At 44.1% G+C, this 16,451-nt stretch overlaps 1 protein-coding gene across 1 annotated transcript; it reads left to right on the plus strand.

Annotated features, from left to right (window-relative positions):
- Nucleotides 1–1,400: 1,400 nt before the first annotated feature.
- Nucleotides 1,401–16,081, plus strand: DNAJC18 (DnaJ heat shock protein family (Hsp40) member C18). The gene is made up of 7 exons (XM_084535445.1): nt 1,401–1,543; nt 1,696–1,841; nt 3,087–3,272; nt 6,213–6,322; nt 7,661–7,770; nt 9,786–9,958; nt 13,689–16,081. The coding sequence occupies exons 1-7, from the start codon at nt 1,506–1,508 to the stop codon at nt 13,811–13,813; spliced, it is 888 nt and encodes a 295-aa protein (XP_084391571.1). The 5' UTR covers nt 1,401–1,505; the 3' UTR covers nt 13,814–16,081.
- Nucleotides 16,082–16,451: the final 370 nt, after the last annotated feature.

Here is a 16,451-nt window from a genome sequence, read left to right on the forward strand (position 1 = left end):
CAATATGAAACACTTCAGTAAGTGCCAAGCTTTAACTCATCTCCCTCCTGACATGCTATGCTGAGGTCTGAAAGGCCATCCCACAGGAGCTCATCCCTGGTTTCGTTTTCCTTCCTTTCGATGCATTGTCCTTCTTTGCACAGCCTCTGTAGGGCCTTGGAAAAAAAAAAAAAAAAAAAAAAAAGAGTTAAAATACAGGGGAAGTGCTGTGACCCCCTACAGCCAGGTGCTGCCACTCAAAGGGGAGGAGATCCCCTGCTAAGCACTGCTGCTGCAAATCGCACAGGTAGGAGACACCACCACCCTCACACCGCCAGTAGCCACAGCATCCCATAACGCCTCTCCCACACCTCATTAGCCCAGCTTTAATTGGCCCATGGGAGGAAAGAAGACGAGCAGCATTAGCAGCACCTAATCCCAGGCAGATAAACCTTCCAGCCCATGCTGCAGGTGCAGAGCTTGGTCAGAAGACCCAAAGCAGGGCTTCTCCAGGCTCCTCGCACCCTCACCACAACATCTCGAGGTGGGTCCCCATGGCCTGACGTGGGGCTCCAGGCAGTGAGGCTCAGCCCATGCGAGCCTCTGCAGCCCCAAGGAGCCCTCAGCGTGCCTTCCAAAAACAAATCCGGCTGTGTGCCATGAACAAGCAGGACCTCACAAGCACCTCCAGCGCCTGCCACCATTCCCTCTCTCAGCAGGATGACAAAGGGGAGGTTTTTAGCCCCCAACCCTCGTAAGGTGCCACTCAAGTGGGGCCACAAGGCCTGGGGGGAGGCAGCTGCCACGTTACCAAGCACCCGGGGCCCCCTGGCCTCCACCTCCGCAGCCTTCTCCAGGAAGCTCCTATGAGGTCACTGCCCTATGAGGTCACTGCCTCTCCAAGGAAGCCCCCTGTGAGGTCGCAGCTCTATGAAGTCACTGTCTTCCTCAGGAAGCCTCCTATGAGGTCACTGCTTCCCAGCCTTCCCCAGGAAGCCCTTATGAAGTCACTGTACTATAAGGTCACTGCACTATGACATCACTGCCTCCCCCAGGAGGTCCCCTGGGACATTGTGTCCCTGTGAGACCCCTACCACCCTGAAGAAGTCCCCCTATGAGGTCACAGCCCTATGAGGTCACCGCCTCCCCCAGGATGCTCCCTATGTGGTCACAGCCCTATGAGGTCACTGCCTCCTAAGGAAGCCCCCTATGACATCACTGTTTTCCCCAGGAACCTCCTTATGAGGTCACTGCCTCCCTAAGGAACCCCCATATGACGTCACCACCTCCCTAAAGAAGCCCCTATGACGTCACCGAGCCGCTTTAGAACATCCCCGCGCGGTGCCCGCTGGGTAATGTAGTCCGCGGGCGGCGGCAGCGGGGCGGCGGCGGGCCTACCGTACCCAGAACCCCCCGCGGCGCCGCCGCCGCCGCTGCCGCCTGCCGTGCGCACAAGATGGCGGCGCGGGCGGGCCGGGGCGGCGGGCGGTGAGGGCGCGGGGGGCAGGGGCTGCCCCGGGCCCGCCATGACCTACACGGCGGAGCAGCTGGACGGCGTGAGGCGGTGAGCGGGGCCGGGGGGAGCCGGGGAGGGCTGCTGGGGGTGAAGGGGGGTGGGTTCGGCCCCCGGTGGGGGCCCCGTCGCGCTCCGTGCGCTGCGCTGAGGGAGGGGAGCCGGCCCGTGACGGCCGCCCTGTGTGTGCTCCCCCCCCTCAGGATAAAGAGCTGCCGCAACTACTACGAGATCCTGGGCGTGGAGAGGGATGCCAGCGAGGAGGACCTGAAGAAAGCCTACCGCAAGCTGGCCCTGAAATTCCACCCGGACAAGAACCGCGCTCCCGGCGCCACCGAGGCCTTCAAAGGTGCGTGAGGGGCGGGCGGCACGGCCTGCGGACGCCTGCACCTGTGAGCCTCGCACCTGTACGGCTGGGCTCCTACAGGGCCTTCAAAATACAGATCGGAGGGAAAGGCATCGCAGGGCTCGTTCCTAGATAGCACTGAAGGGTCAGTAACGCTCTGGGGATGTACTGGTTATGACCCAGAACGTGTTGTGTAATCAGTAACTCCTCAGAGTCTTAATTAGAACGTCAAAAAAACACGTGCAAATATATGAAATCAAAGAGTACTCTAAAGAACAGTCGGGTGTTGGAACAAGTTGCCCAGGGAGGTGGTGGAGTCACCGTCCCTGGGGGCGTTCAAGGAAAGGTTGGACGTGGTGCTTGGGGACAGGGTTCAGTGGGTGACGGTGGTGGTAGGGGGATGGTTGGACCAGGTGATCTTGGAGATCTCTTCCAACCGTAACGGTTCTGTGATTCTAAATCCATTATTACGTGCCTGGGCTGTTCAGTATTGGTGCAGTCCAAGCCTGCATCAGCAATGTTAGCATCTAAACTCTTAGCGTCTTCCACATTCTCACCGTGCTACAACCATATAAAACTAGCACTGTAAGTCAGTGCTAAGGAAACTAGGCTTTCACTTGCTGTGTATTAGAATAAGGAATTCTTGAAGTTTTCTTAATTTTTTTGTGTTAGGGTTGTATTTCAGTATAAACTTATTTACAGCCATTTTCTATCAAAGACCAAGGAAGATGATGAACCAAACGAGCTACTTCCAGGTGGTTTGACGTGCACTGTGAATAAATATGCAGGTACAGCTTCACAAACATCTCTGCTGACAGAAAGCTTGGAATATGGGTCTGCATTTTAATTACTCTCTGCAGTTCTTAACTTTGTGTTAACTGTATTTCATGGATGGAGGTGCACAGCTGTGTCGATACTTAGTTTGACCTGATTAAAAAGTTATGTTCTCCCTCAGTCTCTTAACATAGGTGGTCTCTCACATCTTGGTTTTCCAAATGCTTAACTCTCTCCGTATACTTCAACATTTTTGTCTTTTTCCTGGTGTCAGTGATAGCAGGAAATAGGTTCCATCACAGGTAATGTTGGTATTGTAACGCTACTTATACAAAGTTAGCTCTTTCAAAAGTAAATGAGTCTTTGGCCAAGCACAAATTTTCTATGCCTGCTTGGGTATTTTGTTAATCTGCTTAGAGAATTCCCACACCTGGAGGTGCTGTGTTGTAACACTTCTTTCAATTCATTCTCCAGCAATAGGCAATGCTTTTGCAGTTCTCAGCAACCCTGAAAAACGATTGCGATACGATGAATTTGGAACTGACCAAGAGCATGTCAGCACTGGCCAGGCCAGGCACTATAACTACTACACAGAATTTGAAGCAGACATTACACCAGAAGAAATATTCAATGTGTTTTTTGGCGGGCACTTTCCTACAGGTTGGTATTCATCTGCACTATTTCTGAAATGTAATAAACTGACACGAGACCATAAAGGAAGCTCAGCTCCTCTTTATATTGCTCAGGTAGCTAAATTATAGTTCAGAGAAGAGCAAAAACGTGTTTGGATTTACTTTTTTTTTTTTTTTCCTCCTGACTTTTTATGCCTGGAAAAGTTCCCCTAATGCACTGTTTAAACTTAAAGTTGTAGTAAGTTTGGTCCCTAGAAAAGCTCAAAGCTCAGCTTTGCTGTCCAAGAGTGCTGCTAGAAGAGAGAGCTGTGATGGGGAGTAACGGCTGTTGCTGCTGGGGCATGTTCCTGACACCCCGGCCTTCGTGAGGACTTCTGGCAGCACTAGTTAGGGGTCAGGACATCTTAATTCGGCAAGGGTTTAGGCTGTTTGATACTTGGTTGGGCAAAATTTTTGTACCAGCACCAGCTGAAGACTCTTCTTTTTGTTCTTCCCCCATTGTCTGAAGTCAGCGATGGTTTGGGAGGCAAAGCAAGGTGTGAATGGGAAGGGATCAGAGGCATCTTTGATGGCGTTGTCCTCAAGACATGTTCCTGCGTTACAGCACGGCAGCAGCTCCTGGTGTTGCGGTCTCAGTGCCCTTGTAACTGGGAAAACACAAGGAGTTTGTCTCTCAGCACCAAGTCAAAGAAGTTAAAGCTTCTTCTCTTAGAAAGCGATGCCTGCCAGTGAGAGCTGGCTGTTTGAAATACAGAATAGTAGAGCCTGTACCTGCAGCACCTCTGTGCTTGTCTTAGTCCAGCCTTGGCTTTTCTGTTTGTACTGAAAATGGGAAGATGTTGCAAGCCCACTGGAATGCAGGTTAGGTTTAAAAGTAAATCTGAAAGCTGTGGTGAGCTCAGACATCTTGTTGCCACCATCACCAGTCTTTGATGAATTGCTCTAGTGCTTTTGCCTGCTGGTTCGCACTTCCAGGGCATAACATAAAGTAACAAGTCCGTTACTATAGCCTTAAGCAATAGGCACAGGTTACAAGCCACAGCTAACAAGCTACTCATTACTGCGGTCTGTGTGGTAGCATCTCATAGCTAAGAGGATCTCAGATCACTTTCAAAATTTGATCGTTAAGTTTGTAAAGTGTGCTGAGCTCAGGCTGGCATGATTCCCTCCCACTTTGCAGGAGATGGCACTTGCACATGCCTTTTGCTTTGGCCACAGGTGAGACATTGTCCATTTGTGGGAACGCTTGGAATTAAGGATAGAAAACTGAGGAGCCGTAGGAAGAATTTGGGTACTGGGCACGACAGTTATCTAATAGAGTGACCTGAAGAGGCGTAGGGGTGTTTTTATCCAAATGGCGAAGAATATGAAAATAAACATGATTTCATAGTAATAGCTCTCAGTAATAAACAAAAATTTCCTTACCAAAAAACTTGCTGGGATCTAAATTTACATACATTTTCATAACCTAAAAGTGAGTTTTTTATTTATGGAATGTCAATTCAGTAGTTTTCCAAAATGGCATAATCCATGGCTTCTATTTAGGAAGAGAGCTAACAGTAAGAGCACGTGCAGATGGGTAATATAAAGAGAACATTTTTCATGCTGTCATAATGTTAAGTGGGGATTGTGCATGTGAACTGAAGTTTGTGTTAAGCTGCAGTCTTTGCTGTTTGTTTTGTTTTGTTTTTTTTGACACCTTGCTATCACCAGGGTTTTTGGAAATCTAATTCAGAAATGGTGTTAGACAAAACTCATTCACATAGATTAAGGGCAGATTTATGGTTTGTCAGCTTACAAACCTGAGAGAGACTGTGTTGCAACTATGATGGGAAGGGGCTACGAATTGAACTTCCTTCTCTTAAAAAATAAATGCACATGGAAGGAAAGAAACTGGGGGCAAAAATTCTGTGAGAAACTTTGGATTGGGGAATTGTTTTTCTAGCTACCCTGCAAAAGCCATTCCTCATTCCCACACTCATATCCATTCTTTTGGAGTTTGATAAAACGTTGCCTGAGCAACATTAAATGATAGAAGCTTTCTTTTACAAGAAAAAAATTCTTCTTCAACCCCTCTTTTACTTTGTTAGTCCTGTGCAGTGTTATATCTTTGAATGACCAATGAAGCAGGTGTTTTGACACAACAACAAAGATCACTTCCCCAATTTCTTGCACAATTCTTTGAGAAATTCAGATAAAAGACAGTATAAGAGTGTTTTAAAATAATTTGTAGTTTGATTTCCCAAGGCTTAAAAATAGCTTGGTATGCCTTTTGTATGGCCATAAATTTCAATTCTTTATTACAAAGATGCTTTGAATCTCAAAAGAGGGGAGCTCAGCTATTATTTAGATACTTTCATGGTGTTACAGTCAGAGTTCAAGCTTCTAATCAAAACATCATATGCAATTTTTAAAAATTCTAAAGTGAGGAAAGAATAAGTCAGTGTGCAAGAAAGGAAATCCTGAATTGTACTTTTTTTCTCAAAAAGCTATTTTATTAATCTCTTTTGACATTAACAGTTTCACTTAATGATTTTATAATAGCTTGATGAAAGAGAAAATAGAACTGACTGTAGAAGAGCATTTCTGGTAATTATGTGAAGCCATAGTTCGGGGCCTGAATCTGGTGATGCAAATTAATTTGTCTGCTTGAAGTCTGGAGATGCAACATAAATTGCAGCCTTGCAAGTGAATATAACAAAAATAAAGTATGAGGTACAATTTTTATACAAAAATAATTCTCCGATTTTCTTAATTTTTGTAAATTAGGATGGAGCAGGGGTGAATTTCACAATTTCTCTGGTACGCTCTTTTTGGAATAACACATTGCTTTGACATTCAAATCTGAGGTCTCAAAACTATTACTCTGTCTGTGTAATATAAGCCTGAATAATCAACCAGAAACACAAGTACAGGTCAACACCAGCAGCCAGTTGAAAACCATGACTCTTTTGGCTTCTTTTAACAGGAAATATCCACATGTTTTCAAATGTAGCCAGAGACGCACACTATTATCCACGGAGGCACCGTGAAAGAGCATGGACACAGGAGCAAGAGGAGGAAGAAAACAGGCCACAGGTAGCCAGGAGAACGGATCTCTTGGGCTTAAACATTTCACCAGGGTGAGGGGTTCACGTATACATCTGAAGCCTGTTGAGACTTTCCCATTCTTAAATGCTCAATGCTTATCCTTAAGTGCTGCAGCCAAAATGGATGATTTGAAAAGTAACCGTGTTGTTGTTGTTCTGTTTTTAAAGCAGTGATAAATAAATTATTTTGGTAGGATCGCAGGCTTTGGAGTTTCTGCAACCAGGCATATTTCACTGGTGCTTGGTTTTTGCAAGCTCTGAGGGCTTGATAATCTAACAATGATCAGTCCAAATGTGAACTGATATCTAATACAGAAGTACTGGCTCGTCCTCGTGGCATATTTAATCCTTCAGTAAATTAGCATACAGTTTCATCCCAGGTGCTGCTATAGGCTTTTTCCAGCCCAGAGCAAAATGGGTCTGGGATACATCTCTACCAGCTGAAACTTGATGAGACACCAGGTATCGTGTGCTGTTAGCACAGGCACCTATACGCTCACACTGCACACCTTGGAAAAAATCTTCCTTCAGAGGCAGTCTATTAAAAAGGTCACTCTCCAAGAAAGACAATTTTTCTCCTATTGAGTCTTTTATAGACAGGCTTTGAAAAAAACTTGCACAGCCTGTAGACAGCTGAGCTGGGGCAAATGAATCCCACCAACTACTACATCAGGTATTGTTGCTGTCCCAGGACGGAGAACAGAGCCTAAACAACTATAATGTTCTGCTCCTAATTACAAAAAGGCAGTTTAAAAATCAAATGAGCAGGAGTAAAGGTCTGTGGTTGGTCTCTGCCTAGCAGAACTCTTCGATCTTTAGGACTTTTTTCACTCTTTTGCTCTACAAAATTAATTCAAACAACATAGCAAGTGCTTGCATTCTGCCTCAAGTTACGCTACATATTGTCTCTTCAGCCTTTACTTTCAAGTGGCTTTGTCCAGTGTTCAGACAGACTGAGATTTTTGGAATACATGCAAATTTCAGAAATGCATAGGCAGAAATGGGAATCGCGGTGCTCCTTTGGTTTGGACTGTCAGCTGGTCACTGGCAGACAGTGTTGTGGGCATCTGCTGCCTTGGGGAGGGAGCTGTAGATGAAGGCAATGCTCTGAAAATGTAATTGGAAGAAAATGGCTTTCAGGAGCTTGACGAGAGCATTAATAAAGGTTATTTAAAATGTCATCCTTGTCAGCATTTGAAAGTACTTGTCTTTTTTTTCCCTAAGTTTACATTTAATGTGTTGTTGATTTATGATAAGCAGATTTCTGTGCATGGGCATCGTTTTCTGTATATATCTTTATTTGTCAACTTGTCGTTGTTCTTTTCAGAACTCGTATTCTGCATTTATTCAGTTGATGCCAGTTTTCATAATAATAATAGTGTCGGTTATAACTCAGCTGATGGCGACTAACCCACCCTACAGCCTCTTCTACAAATCGTAAGTCACTTGAAAACAATTCTTTCCGGTCCTTGGTGTTGAGATAAGAGGTAGATAGAAGTTGGGCTGGATAGAAGAATGCTTGTTACTGTTCTCTTCCGCTCATTCTAGAAACTGCTATCAATTTGTAAATAAGGAAATACCAGCAGTCTCTGCTAAGTTCTCCTAAACGCTGTCGCTGTGAAGTAGATGGTGGTGAGCTGTGTTGTGCTGTGTGCCGAACAAATAGAGGCGCTGAGCCAGCGCGCTTACCCAACTGGTGTGAAATGCACAATGATACAGTAGTAGGAATGTGGGTGTAGCTTAGCTACAGGACTGATCAGCCCTAGAGGGTCTGTGGATTGCCTCTGACATTCCCCTGTAAAGCAATTAGGAAATCAAGCCTGCAGTTGGCACTGTAAATCCAAATCTGCTCTGGAGCCTAAATTCCTCTCGAAAATTTGTCAAGCTCCACAAACCATAAATACTTTGAAATGCCCTGGTTTGGTGTCTATAAAGAGGCAGGATCCCCACGTTGCAGAACACAAACTAAACTGGTCAGCTGCGGAAACAATGAGCGCCAGGCCTGCAGTAATCCGAGTTTGTGGGGCAGAGGAAAACCCATTTACTGCTCCCAGCATCCAGCACTGGGAGGAAGGAAGATCTCTAGACTGGTTCAGTCAGCTGCCCTGGCTCTTACTGAGATAAGAATGGGAGTCGGCGTATTTCAACACCCTGCAGGCTGGGGACTGCTACACACAGCAGTAGCAGAGTGCTCTACAAACTCTCCTTGCCTCCCTTTTAGGAGCAAAACTGTTTACATTTAGGCCCATATGCTCCTCGGTGTAGTTTTAATTGGTCCCAAGGCCCTTTACTGTTCGTTACCACAAGATGTCAGTATGTAGACCTAGCATGAGAACAAGATGGTTGGTGGCTTAGTTCTTCTGTTCGTGTTTTTTTTGTTGTTGTAGTTGTTTTTTTCTTTCCCGAGAGCGTTTTTGCTATCTGCCAGTCCTGTGTGAAACCTCCCACGCTGCCCCCAGAGCAGCTAATCTCGCTGGCTTTCCTCACTGCCTCCCCCTTTCCTGTTGATTTGAGATAGTCAGGCCTCAGCCTGGTATACAGTTACAGATGCTGTTTCTCTAAATCCTGTCTTTAAAAAAACTAACAGCTCTGAAATAAAGTGTTTATATAAGGAGAGCGTACGTGTCTGAGACACAGAAAGAAGGAAAAGAGGAGCCCAGGAAATGGAAGGGGCAAACTGAATTCCATTGGGTAGAGGGTAACTTAACATTTTGGCTGCCTGCCTCTTTCTCTGGGCAGCGATTTGCAAAAGCTTCTGGATATCTTTGCTCAAGTAAAAACTCAGTAGCAGAGGATAGTTTAGCCTCGTGTCTGTGCCACAGTGGCTTGTTCTACCTATGGGGTGCTCCACATACTACCTAGCTTACTGGTGATTATAAAACACTAAAGGAAAAGGTAACTAAAATCCCTCCGCTAATTCTTATTTCTACTGATTAATCCAGAAATCAGGAAAACCTACATCCAACTACACCATGCCCTAAACAATACTGGTCCATGTGACTTTGCTATAGTCTTTATATTTGCCATCATTTCCAATGGATTTCTGGACTTAGCTTGCCAGAAGTTAACAGTAAACAGAAGAAAGGGTGTGGAGCTTCTGTTTAAAGATAAAATTTGCACTTACACTTTAGAAGTATCTTGACTGAGCTGTTGAGAACAAACGTGGTATTTGGAAGGGACTGTGTCAGCTCTGAATCAGAGATATCTACAAAGAACTAAGTATTATGTATTTTCACTGTGTTATTTTTTTTTTCAGTGAATTCTGTGTGAAGAGCTTGCTGTGCCTGAGGCTTGTAGTTTCCTTATTGGGTGGCTGAGGGAGCTATAGTCCTGCAGGAAGTGACTGAGAAGTTGTAAAGATTCTGTTTTGGAAATGTTAATTGCAAGAAATTTCTCACTTTTTCTTTGTTTCAACTGCTGCAAAATGTTTTTTCTCCGTGATGTTTTCACAGGTCCATAGGCCATGTTATTAGCAGAGAAACAGAGAACTTGCAGGTGCCTTACTATGTTGATAAAAACTTTGAGAAGAATTACCAAGGAGCGGAACTTCAAGAGCTAGAGAAAACCGTTGAAAAAGATTACATAGACTATATTCAGACCAGCTGCTGGAAGGAGAAACAGCAGAGTAAGTTATATTTGTTACAAGTGCGTGCCTGCACCCTGTGTACAGTTGTATGATGGCTGCGGTTCACAAAGCACTGCCATTTTAGCCTCATTTTCCATTGCATGTAATTTCTCAAATTTGCAGTGGTGTTTCTCGCATCTGTTCTTAACTCCGAATTTGTTATTCTTGAGGGGCTGTCAGAGTTCATTGTAGGTGATTGAGAGAGAAGTGGAAAGTTGATTCCACTATTAGAGACTTTTTTTTCCACTCAGTCTTTGTGCTTGACTACCTCTTAGTGATGATGTTTTAAACACTATCGTCCAGCACATTTATTTAGCTCTGACAGTTTGTTAGGTCTAGGAGAGACCTTGAGGCATCACCTAATCAATGTTTCCTTTGCTGAGGCGGAATCAGTTTTACTTTGACTAGCTCCACAAGCAGATCATCTAACTCCTCTTCTTCAAACCTTCACCAGGAAGACAGGCTATAGCTTTTGAAAATCTGTGTTAACTGGTATCAGTTTTCAAAGAGTGCTTCTGTGATTATTTCATGCACTTATTTGCATATTCTATCTTTAGAGGAGTTTGAGATCATGTTTTTCACTGTAGTCAAGACTGTCTTTTAAAGACAAGAATTGAATGCAGAGAGGAAGAATGTAAGAATGTAAGCATTCTAAATGATTTCTCCCGTGTCAGTTCTCAGTCAATCTTTTCTTTTCATCCAGAGACATTTTTCTTATTTTAAGTTAAAATTACTAATCTTGCTCTTAAGGAGAAGTACGCAGACGTAGAATCTGAAGTTGAAATAAAAAGAACCCATAATGTGAAACCCTAAAAATGCCAAGTAATCCCTTAACTTTTGGTTTGCTTGACTTATCTCTGAACATCTATGGCTGGTAGCACCAGCCCCCAGGTACAATGTGTCCGTTAATAAACATAAACGTAAGCTTCATGTGTAGGCTTGCCATAGGAATAGATTTTTTTTTTTTCCCCCTTAGAGGAAAACTCCTTGTAGGTAACCTAGTGCAACTAAAAATCATTGTATTGTCTGTTTCATGTAGACCTTTATGACCTTTCTGTACCCTGAAATGGGCAACAGGGTTTGCAGAGGGACTGATAGAGTGAGGGAAGTAATCCAGCACTGAATGCCAAGTAATGTCTATAAGGCAACCTCCTCTAGGACTTTTTACACCTAGACTTTTTTATACTCTTTTTTTTATAGTCTGTGTATTAGTCACATACCTGCAAATATGCTTACATTGTCCACAATAAGCACTATCCTGAGGAGACCACTGTAATTTAGAGAAAAAAAAAAAATAAGTTTTCAGAATGATTACCACCTAGGCCAGTGAGAGCAGGCAATGAGCTCAGCTGAAACAGTGCTAACTTTCCTACAGCCCAGTTTGTAAAAATACTTTTTTGACTAACTCATTTTTTTATATAATGATTTTGAATACAAGATGAGGTTCTGGTAAAAAGTTGGCTTGGAGACCCTGGGAGAGTTGTTAATGAGCTGCTGTTTCATAATTTTGGTCAACTGATTCCTGTGTAAGTGCATAACTTTGTGGTTGACTTCTTTGTCAGTTGAATGTCTATTAATAGTAGGTTTGTTCTATTTACTGATGGTACACTTCTCTTTAGCACCAGCAAAATGAACACACATTATATGAACAGTTTAAATTAAAGACCTTGATTTTTATGATCTGAAAAGGGCTACCTGGGGTCCAGCTACCTTAACAAAAACTTAAAAGGTACCTGATACATCAGTATGTTCCTTAGCTGGTCCCTTCACAGCAAAACAGTGTGTGAAAGGTGCTTATGCTGTGGGTTTTGGTGCTCTGACATGCTCTGATATGGTTAAGTACAAAAGGCAAGTCTCAGGTTTTTACAGATGATTGTTCAGCTGTAGTAGCACAGTTGTGAAGTAAGACTGCAAAGAGCTCTGAATCAAAGAATAACAATTACACAACTGAAAACAGAGAAAATGCATAGCTGGAAATATGTATTTTAGGAGTTCCTTAAAGAGAATAACTTCAGTCAACAAAGGTTGAAGGAACAGCAGTGTAAAAGATTGAAAAACACAAGAAACTTAGATGACAGAATGGATGCTGTCGAAGCGCAGATATTGGCAGAAAATAATCTTGCCCAAATGGACAAGTTGGGCAAAAGAGGCTAAAAGTCTGTGCTGCAGAACTCTGGGGACTTGGAAACGATTACCCAAGTCTGGTTCTGCTGAAGGGTTGTCTAGACTCTGTGCTCAGCACATCTGCACTCTACTTGAGTGGTGTTCCAGTTAGAAAAAATGAAGATTGATTCCTGACCTAAAATTAAGATGTTTGTGCCTGTCAGTTTATCAAGCTTTTCAGTAAATAGATGGAGGCTTATATAGACGGAGCTCATATGGCTTTAAATTTCAGTGGCGTAGGGACAGAGCACGTAAGGCATGAAAGGCCCTATTGAGAAGTTCTTTCCCTACTGAATGATTTGGTAAAATGAGGGACTTGTACGATGTACAAAAGCTCTTTGAAAAATTGAATGTCGTCAGGTAGCCTGTGCTTAGGGAAATTTTGACCTTTTCAGAAATAAATTACTGCTATTCTCATAGGTGCATCTAATCCTGGATCTAAATTATTCTTCAGGGAGAAAGCTATATTAAGACTTCCTTAACTAATCAGCAAAAGATGCTTCTCTGAGTTGCTGGGGGGAGATTATTCAAACAATGGGATTATTTCAGTTACATGTTGCTTTTGAGAAGAAGGGGAAATGTATGCAAAGTACATTCAAGATTGTGCTGTTTGAAAGCCCCTGTGCCCTTTCATTAACAAGCCTTTTATCTAGCTGTTCACCTTCCTGTAATCAATTAAAAAAAGAAGAAATAAAAGAATTCACATTGCCTTCTGGGCCAACCTCTTGGCAGACGGAGTTTGAATTCTGACAAGTGCAACATCAAAAAAAAAAAAAATACACAACAATCACCATCTATACTTTAAAGTGTCTGTTTGGATGGATGTTTGGGACCCTTGCAGAACGGGTTTGTCAGAAGAATTGCATTTCTCATTTACGTGGGCAGGGATGTACATCTTGTAACTCCTGCTTAGCTGCAGGCAGCTGACGTAGCCTGAAGAAAGCAATAAGGAAAGTAGTCATGAGGTTCTCTTTCCTTCTGGCTTGTCACTTAACTACTGCTGGCAGGTGCAGAGTGAACTCCTCTCCATCGGTCTGTGCCTGCTGAAACATCGGTGCACGAGGAGATGAGGTGTAATTAGGTTGTAAATGCTGGTGTTGACTTAGACGGTGGCTGTTTAGCAGACCAAATGGTATCTTACTAACACGCATATAGTTTAAATATGCACAGTAAGTTTGCTTTTAAGAATGCGTATATATTTAATCACTGTAAGTCATTAACAAAGCTTTCAATCTTACGTGACTTCTAAGCTATATTTTTATAGTTTGTTTCCTTTGTAGACCATAATAGTCCTATTTTGGGTTTCAGTTATTGCCGAACTGGTGCACTGGTAGAGTCTTTGGTTTATTATAACTCTGAATTTTTAAGCAATTATAGAAAGTTTTCTTAAGCAGCTAGCCTGGTTAAACATGATGGCCTCTCTTCAAAGAAAGCTCCTATAACATGCACAGATATATTGAAATAAGGTGAACTAAAAAAAAATCATGAGGATAACAAAGCATTGGAAAAGTTACTTGAAGCATGCTCACAGCTTCATCCTAATATATATTTTTTTTTCATCTTTCAGAGTCTGATTTGTCGAATTTGGCCAAGCTATACAGAGACGAGCGGTTAAAACAGAAAGCAGAATCATTGAAACTTGAGCACTGTGAGAAGCTCTCCAGTCTGATTGGAATGCACAAAGGGGGCTGACCAGGACACACACATTCTGTAGTTTTTATTTATTGCTGTTTTAAATTATGTTTTTATTTTCCTTTGTATAAAAACAGAAGGAGTCTATTGCAAAGAGTGAATATTCGATTCCTTCATATAGTGCAGAGATGGGCCAACACAAGCTGTAGGGCAAGTGTTTGCTTTAATATACTGTACGCTATATTTGGTTCCAAGGACCAGTGGCACTTTGTAAATTAATTCCCTGGGAAATGCTCTGAGTTTGGAATGTGTCTCATCGGTAGTTTGTCTGCCATCCAAACAGTATATGCTTCACAGGAGAGTAGACAAATGTCTTATGCTTTCTGTATTTTCTATGGACCTGCAATTCACCCGGTCATACCAACCGTGTAGCTCGCAGTACTCAGTGCACTCGCCTTTTCATACTGCTATCAAGTGGATGTCCTTGCCTCTACAGTCGCTTGTAATGAGAATTTAGATGAAAGGCAGCATACGTCCTGTTCAAGTCCAGTATTCAGCGCTTAACTCCGAAGTGTTGAGTACCTGCTTCAGGTAAGCATTTTGACGTGCTCCCAGCTCTCCTTACTGTCAGAAGGACTTGATCGAGTACTTGTCTGGCTGGAGGGAGTCTGCCGCTTCTCCGTAGTGACATGACAAGCTGAGAGCAGAACCACAACGCTGAACAGGAAGATGAGAGCCTGTGAAATGCATCGGTTCCAGCATCTGCCAGACTGCAGAGAAAGGACAACCTTATTTATTTTCTCATACGTTTCCAGTGGCATATTTTTAAGCTGGCTGTATAACTCTGATTTTTATCTGCAAACTCTTCTCCAGCTGTTACAGGGGTCCTGCTTTTTCTGGTACAGTTTTGATGTAGCATATTTTTACTCTTGAGCAGTTATGAATGTTCCACTGTAGAGACTAGCATTGCAAAGAAAAAGATCCATGTAGTAGTGTCTGTTTTTTCTTCATCCTCCTTTATGAAACCTTTAAAGGCAAATTAAGGATGGTTGCACTCAGAAGCAGCAGAGAACACTATTACTCCCCTTGAGCGTCACTGAGCTCCTTAGCCAGTTTTTCTGGTAGTTTACCTGGCTAAGGGTTGAACTAATCCATGTGGACCAACCTGCTTCTGGAGGTTCATATTGTGTTCTTGCCAGGGAGAGGGAAGGAAAATGGGCACCCACGGAGTCCCGTGCAACAGCTGGCCTTGACTTGGTTCTGCTGCCTCCACCAGAACCTGTGCTGAGAGCAGGAAGGCCAGAGCTCCACACAGGGCAGCTTCAGCCCACCCTGCTTCTCTAGCTGCACCCAAAATTCCTCTTTATAGCAGAGCAGGGGCTGGCATACCTGTTCTTAAGTTGTTGATGTGCTAGATATCTATAAAACACACAGAATGAACTATCCTCATTGATACCCTACCCCAGCAGTACAGGGAGTGGTGGCACAGGCTTCTGCCCACCCGCTGTGGGCTGGGGACATGCCGTATGTAGTAGAGGCTGCTCTCACCTGCACATCACAAAACACTGAACAAGCTGTTGTTGCTCTGCTCCTAAAACTTGTGGCAGAGCACCACAACTTGTCTTCATTTAAACCTAGGAAATCAAGTGCTCAGAAGTTTGTGAAATGCCAGAATTAAAACTGCATTTAAAGCTTAGACTGTGGTCTCCTAGTGCTGGGGTGATAGGGTGCAGGCATGTGCCAGCGGGCTGCTGGTGCTGAGAATGAGGCAACTTGGGATGTAGATGCAAAAAAACATCCCTCTTTTAAGGAAAAGATATTTTTTCTGTGATCTAGACCAGAGGATGGTTGCTTGTCTCAGGTTTTGAGACTTGAGGCTCCTGCAGGTGAGATGCATGTCCTGCATGTGAGTAGCTCAGCGCAGCTACAGCAATACAGCCGTGATTGAGTGGGGGTGTTAAAAAAAATCAACAACAACACAAAAAAATGTACAGTGAGTATTTAAAATAGCACAGCTAGGTTGGTTTTGTTCCCTGTTGGGAACTGCTGTGGGGTCCTTGGAGCAGCTGAGCAGAGTTTGTCAGCCAGAAGTGGCACAGCGTTGTGGGGGCTGTGGTGAACCCTGTTCTGTGTGAGTCTGCAAAGGCAAAAGTGTGTTATTCCAGGTGGGAAAGGGGGCTGGCAGTCCAATGGGCAGCCTTAATTCTGGACTATCCCAATTCCGAGCACTTGATATGCCTGCGTATAAAAAGCAAAATTCTCATGTTGCTTTTTATATATTAAATAGTTTGTAGAACGTATGTCAACTCTATTAAAGCGGTTGGACTTCATTCCAGGTTTGGTATCGTTCCTGGGCCAGGGTGTTAGAGGGGACTCTGCGTGCTGGGGGCGTTTGGCTCCCCAAAATGCCATTGGGGGCAAGCACCGGTGCTGGGTGTGAGCACTGGGGCTGTGCCAAGGGGGAGGGCAGAAAATCCCCTCAGTGCCGCTGTCTTTCACCAGAGCTGGCTTCCAGGGCCAGCCACTTCCAATAACTCCTGGCCTCTGCGGGGATCCTGGCAGGAGTGGGGGGGGAGCTGCATTTTTCCTGCAAATGGAAGCTTTGGGCCTTTCTGGGCCTGCCTGGCAGGGAGGGCGTTGCTAGGAGACGGGGCCGGCGGCCGCCATTTGCCGCGGGGGTGAGGGAGATGGCGGTGGG

This window comes from Aythya ferina, assembly GCF_964211825.1.
Source record: "Aythya ferina genome assembly, chromosome: 14".
NCBI lineage: Eukaryota > Metazoa > Chordata > Aves > Anseriformes > Anatidae > Aythya > Aythya ferina.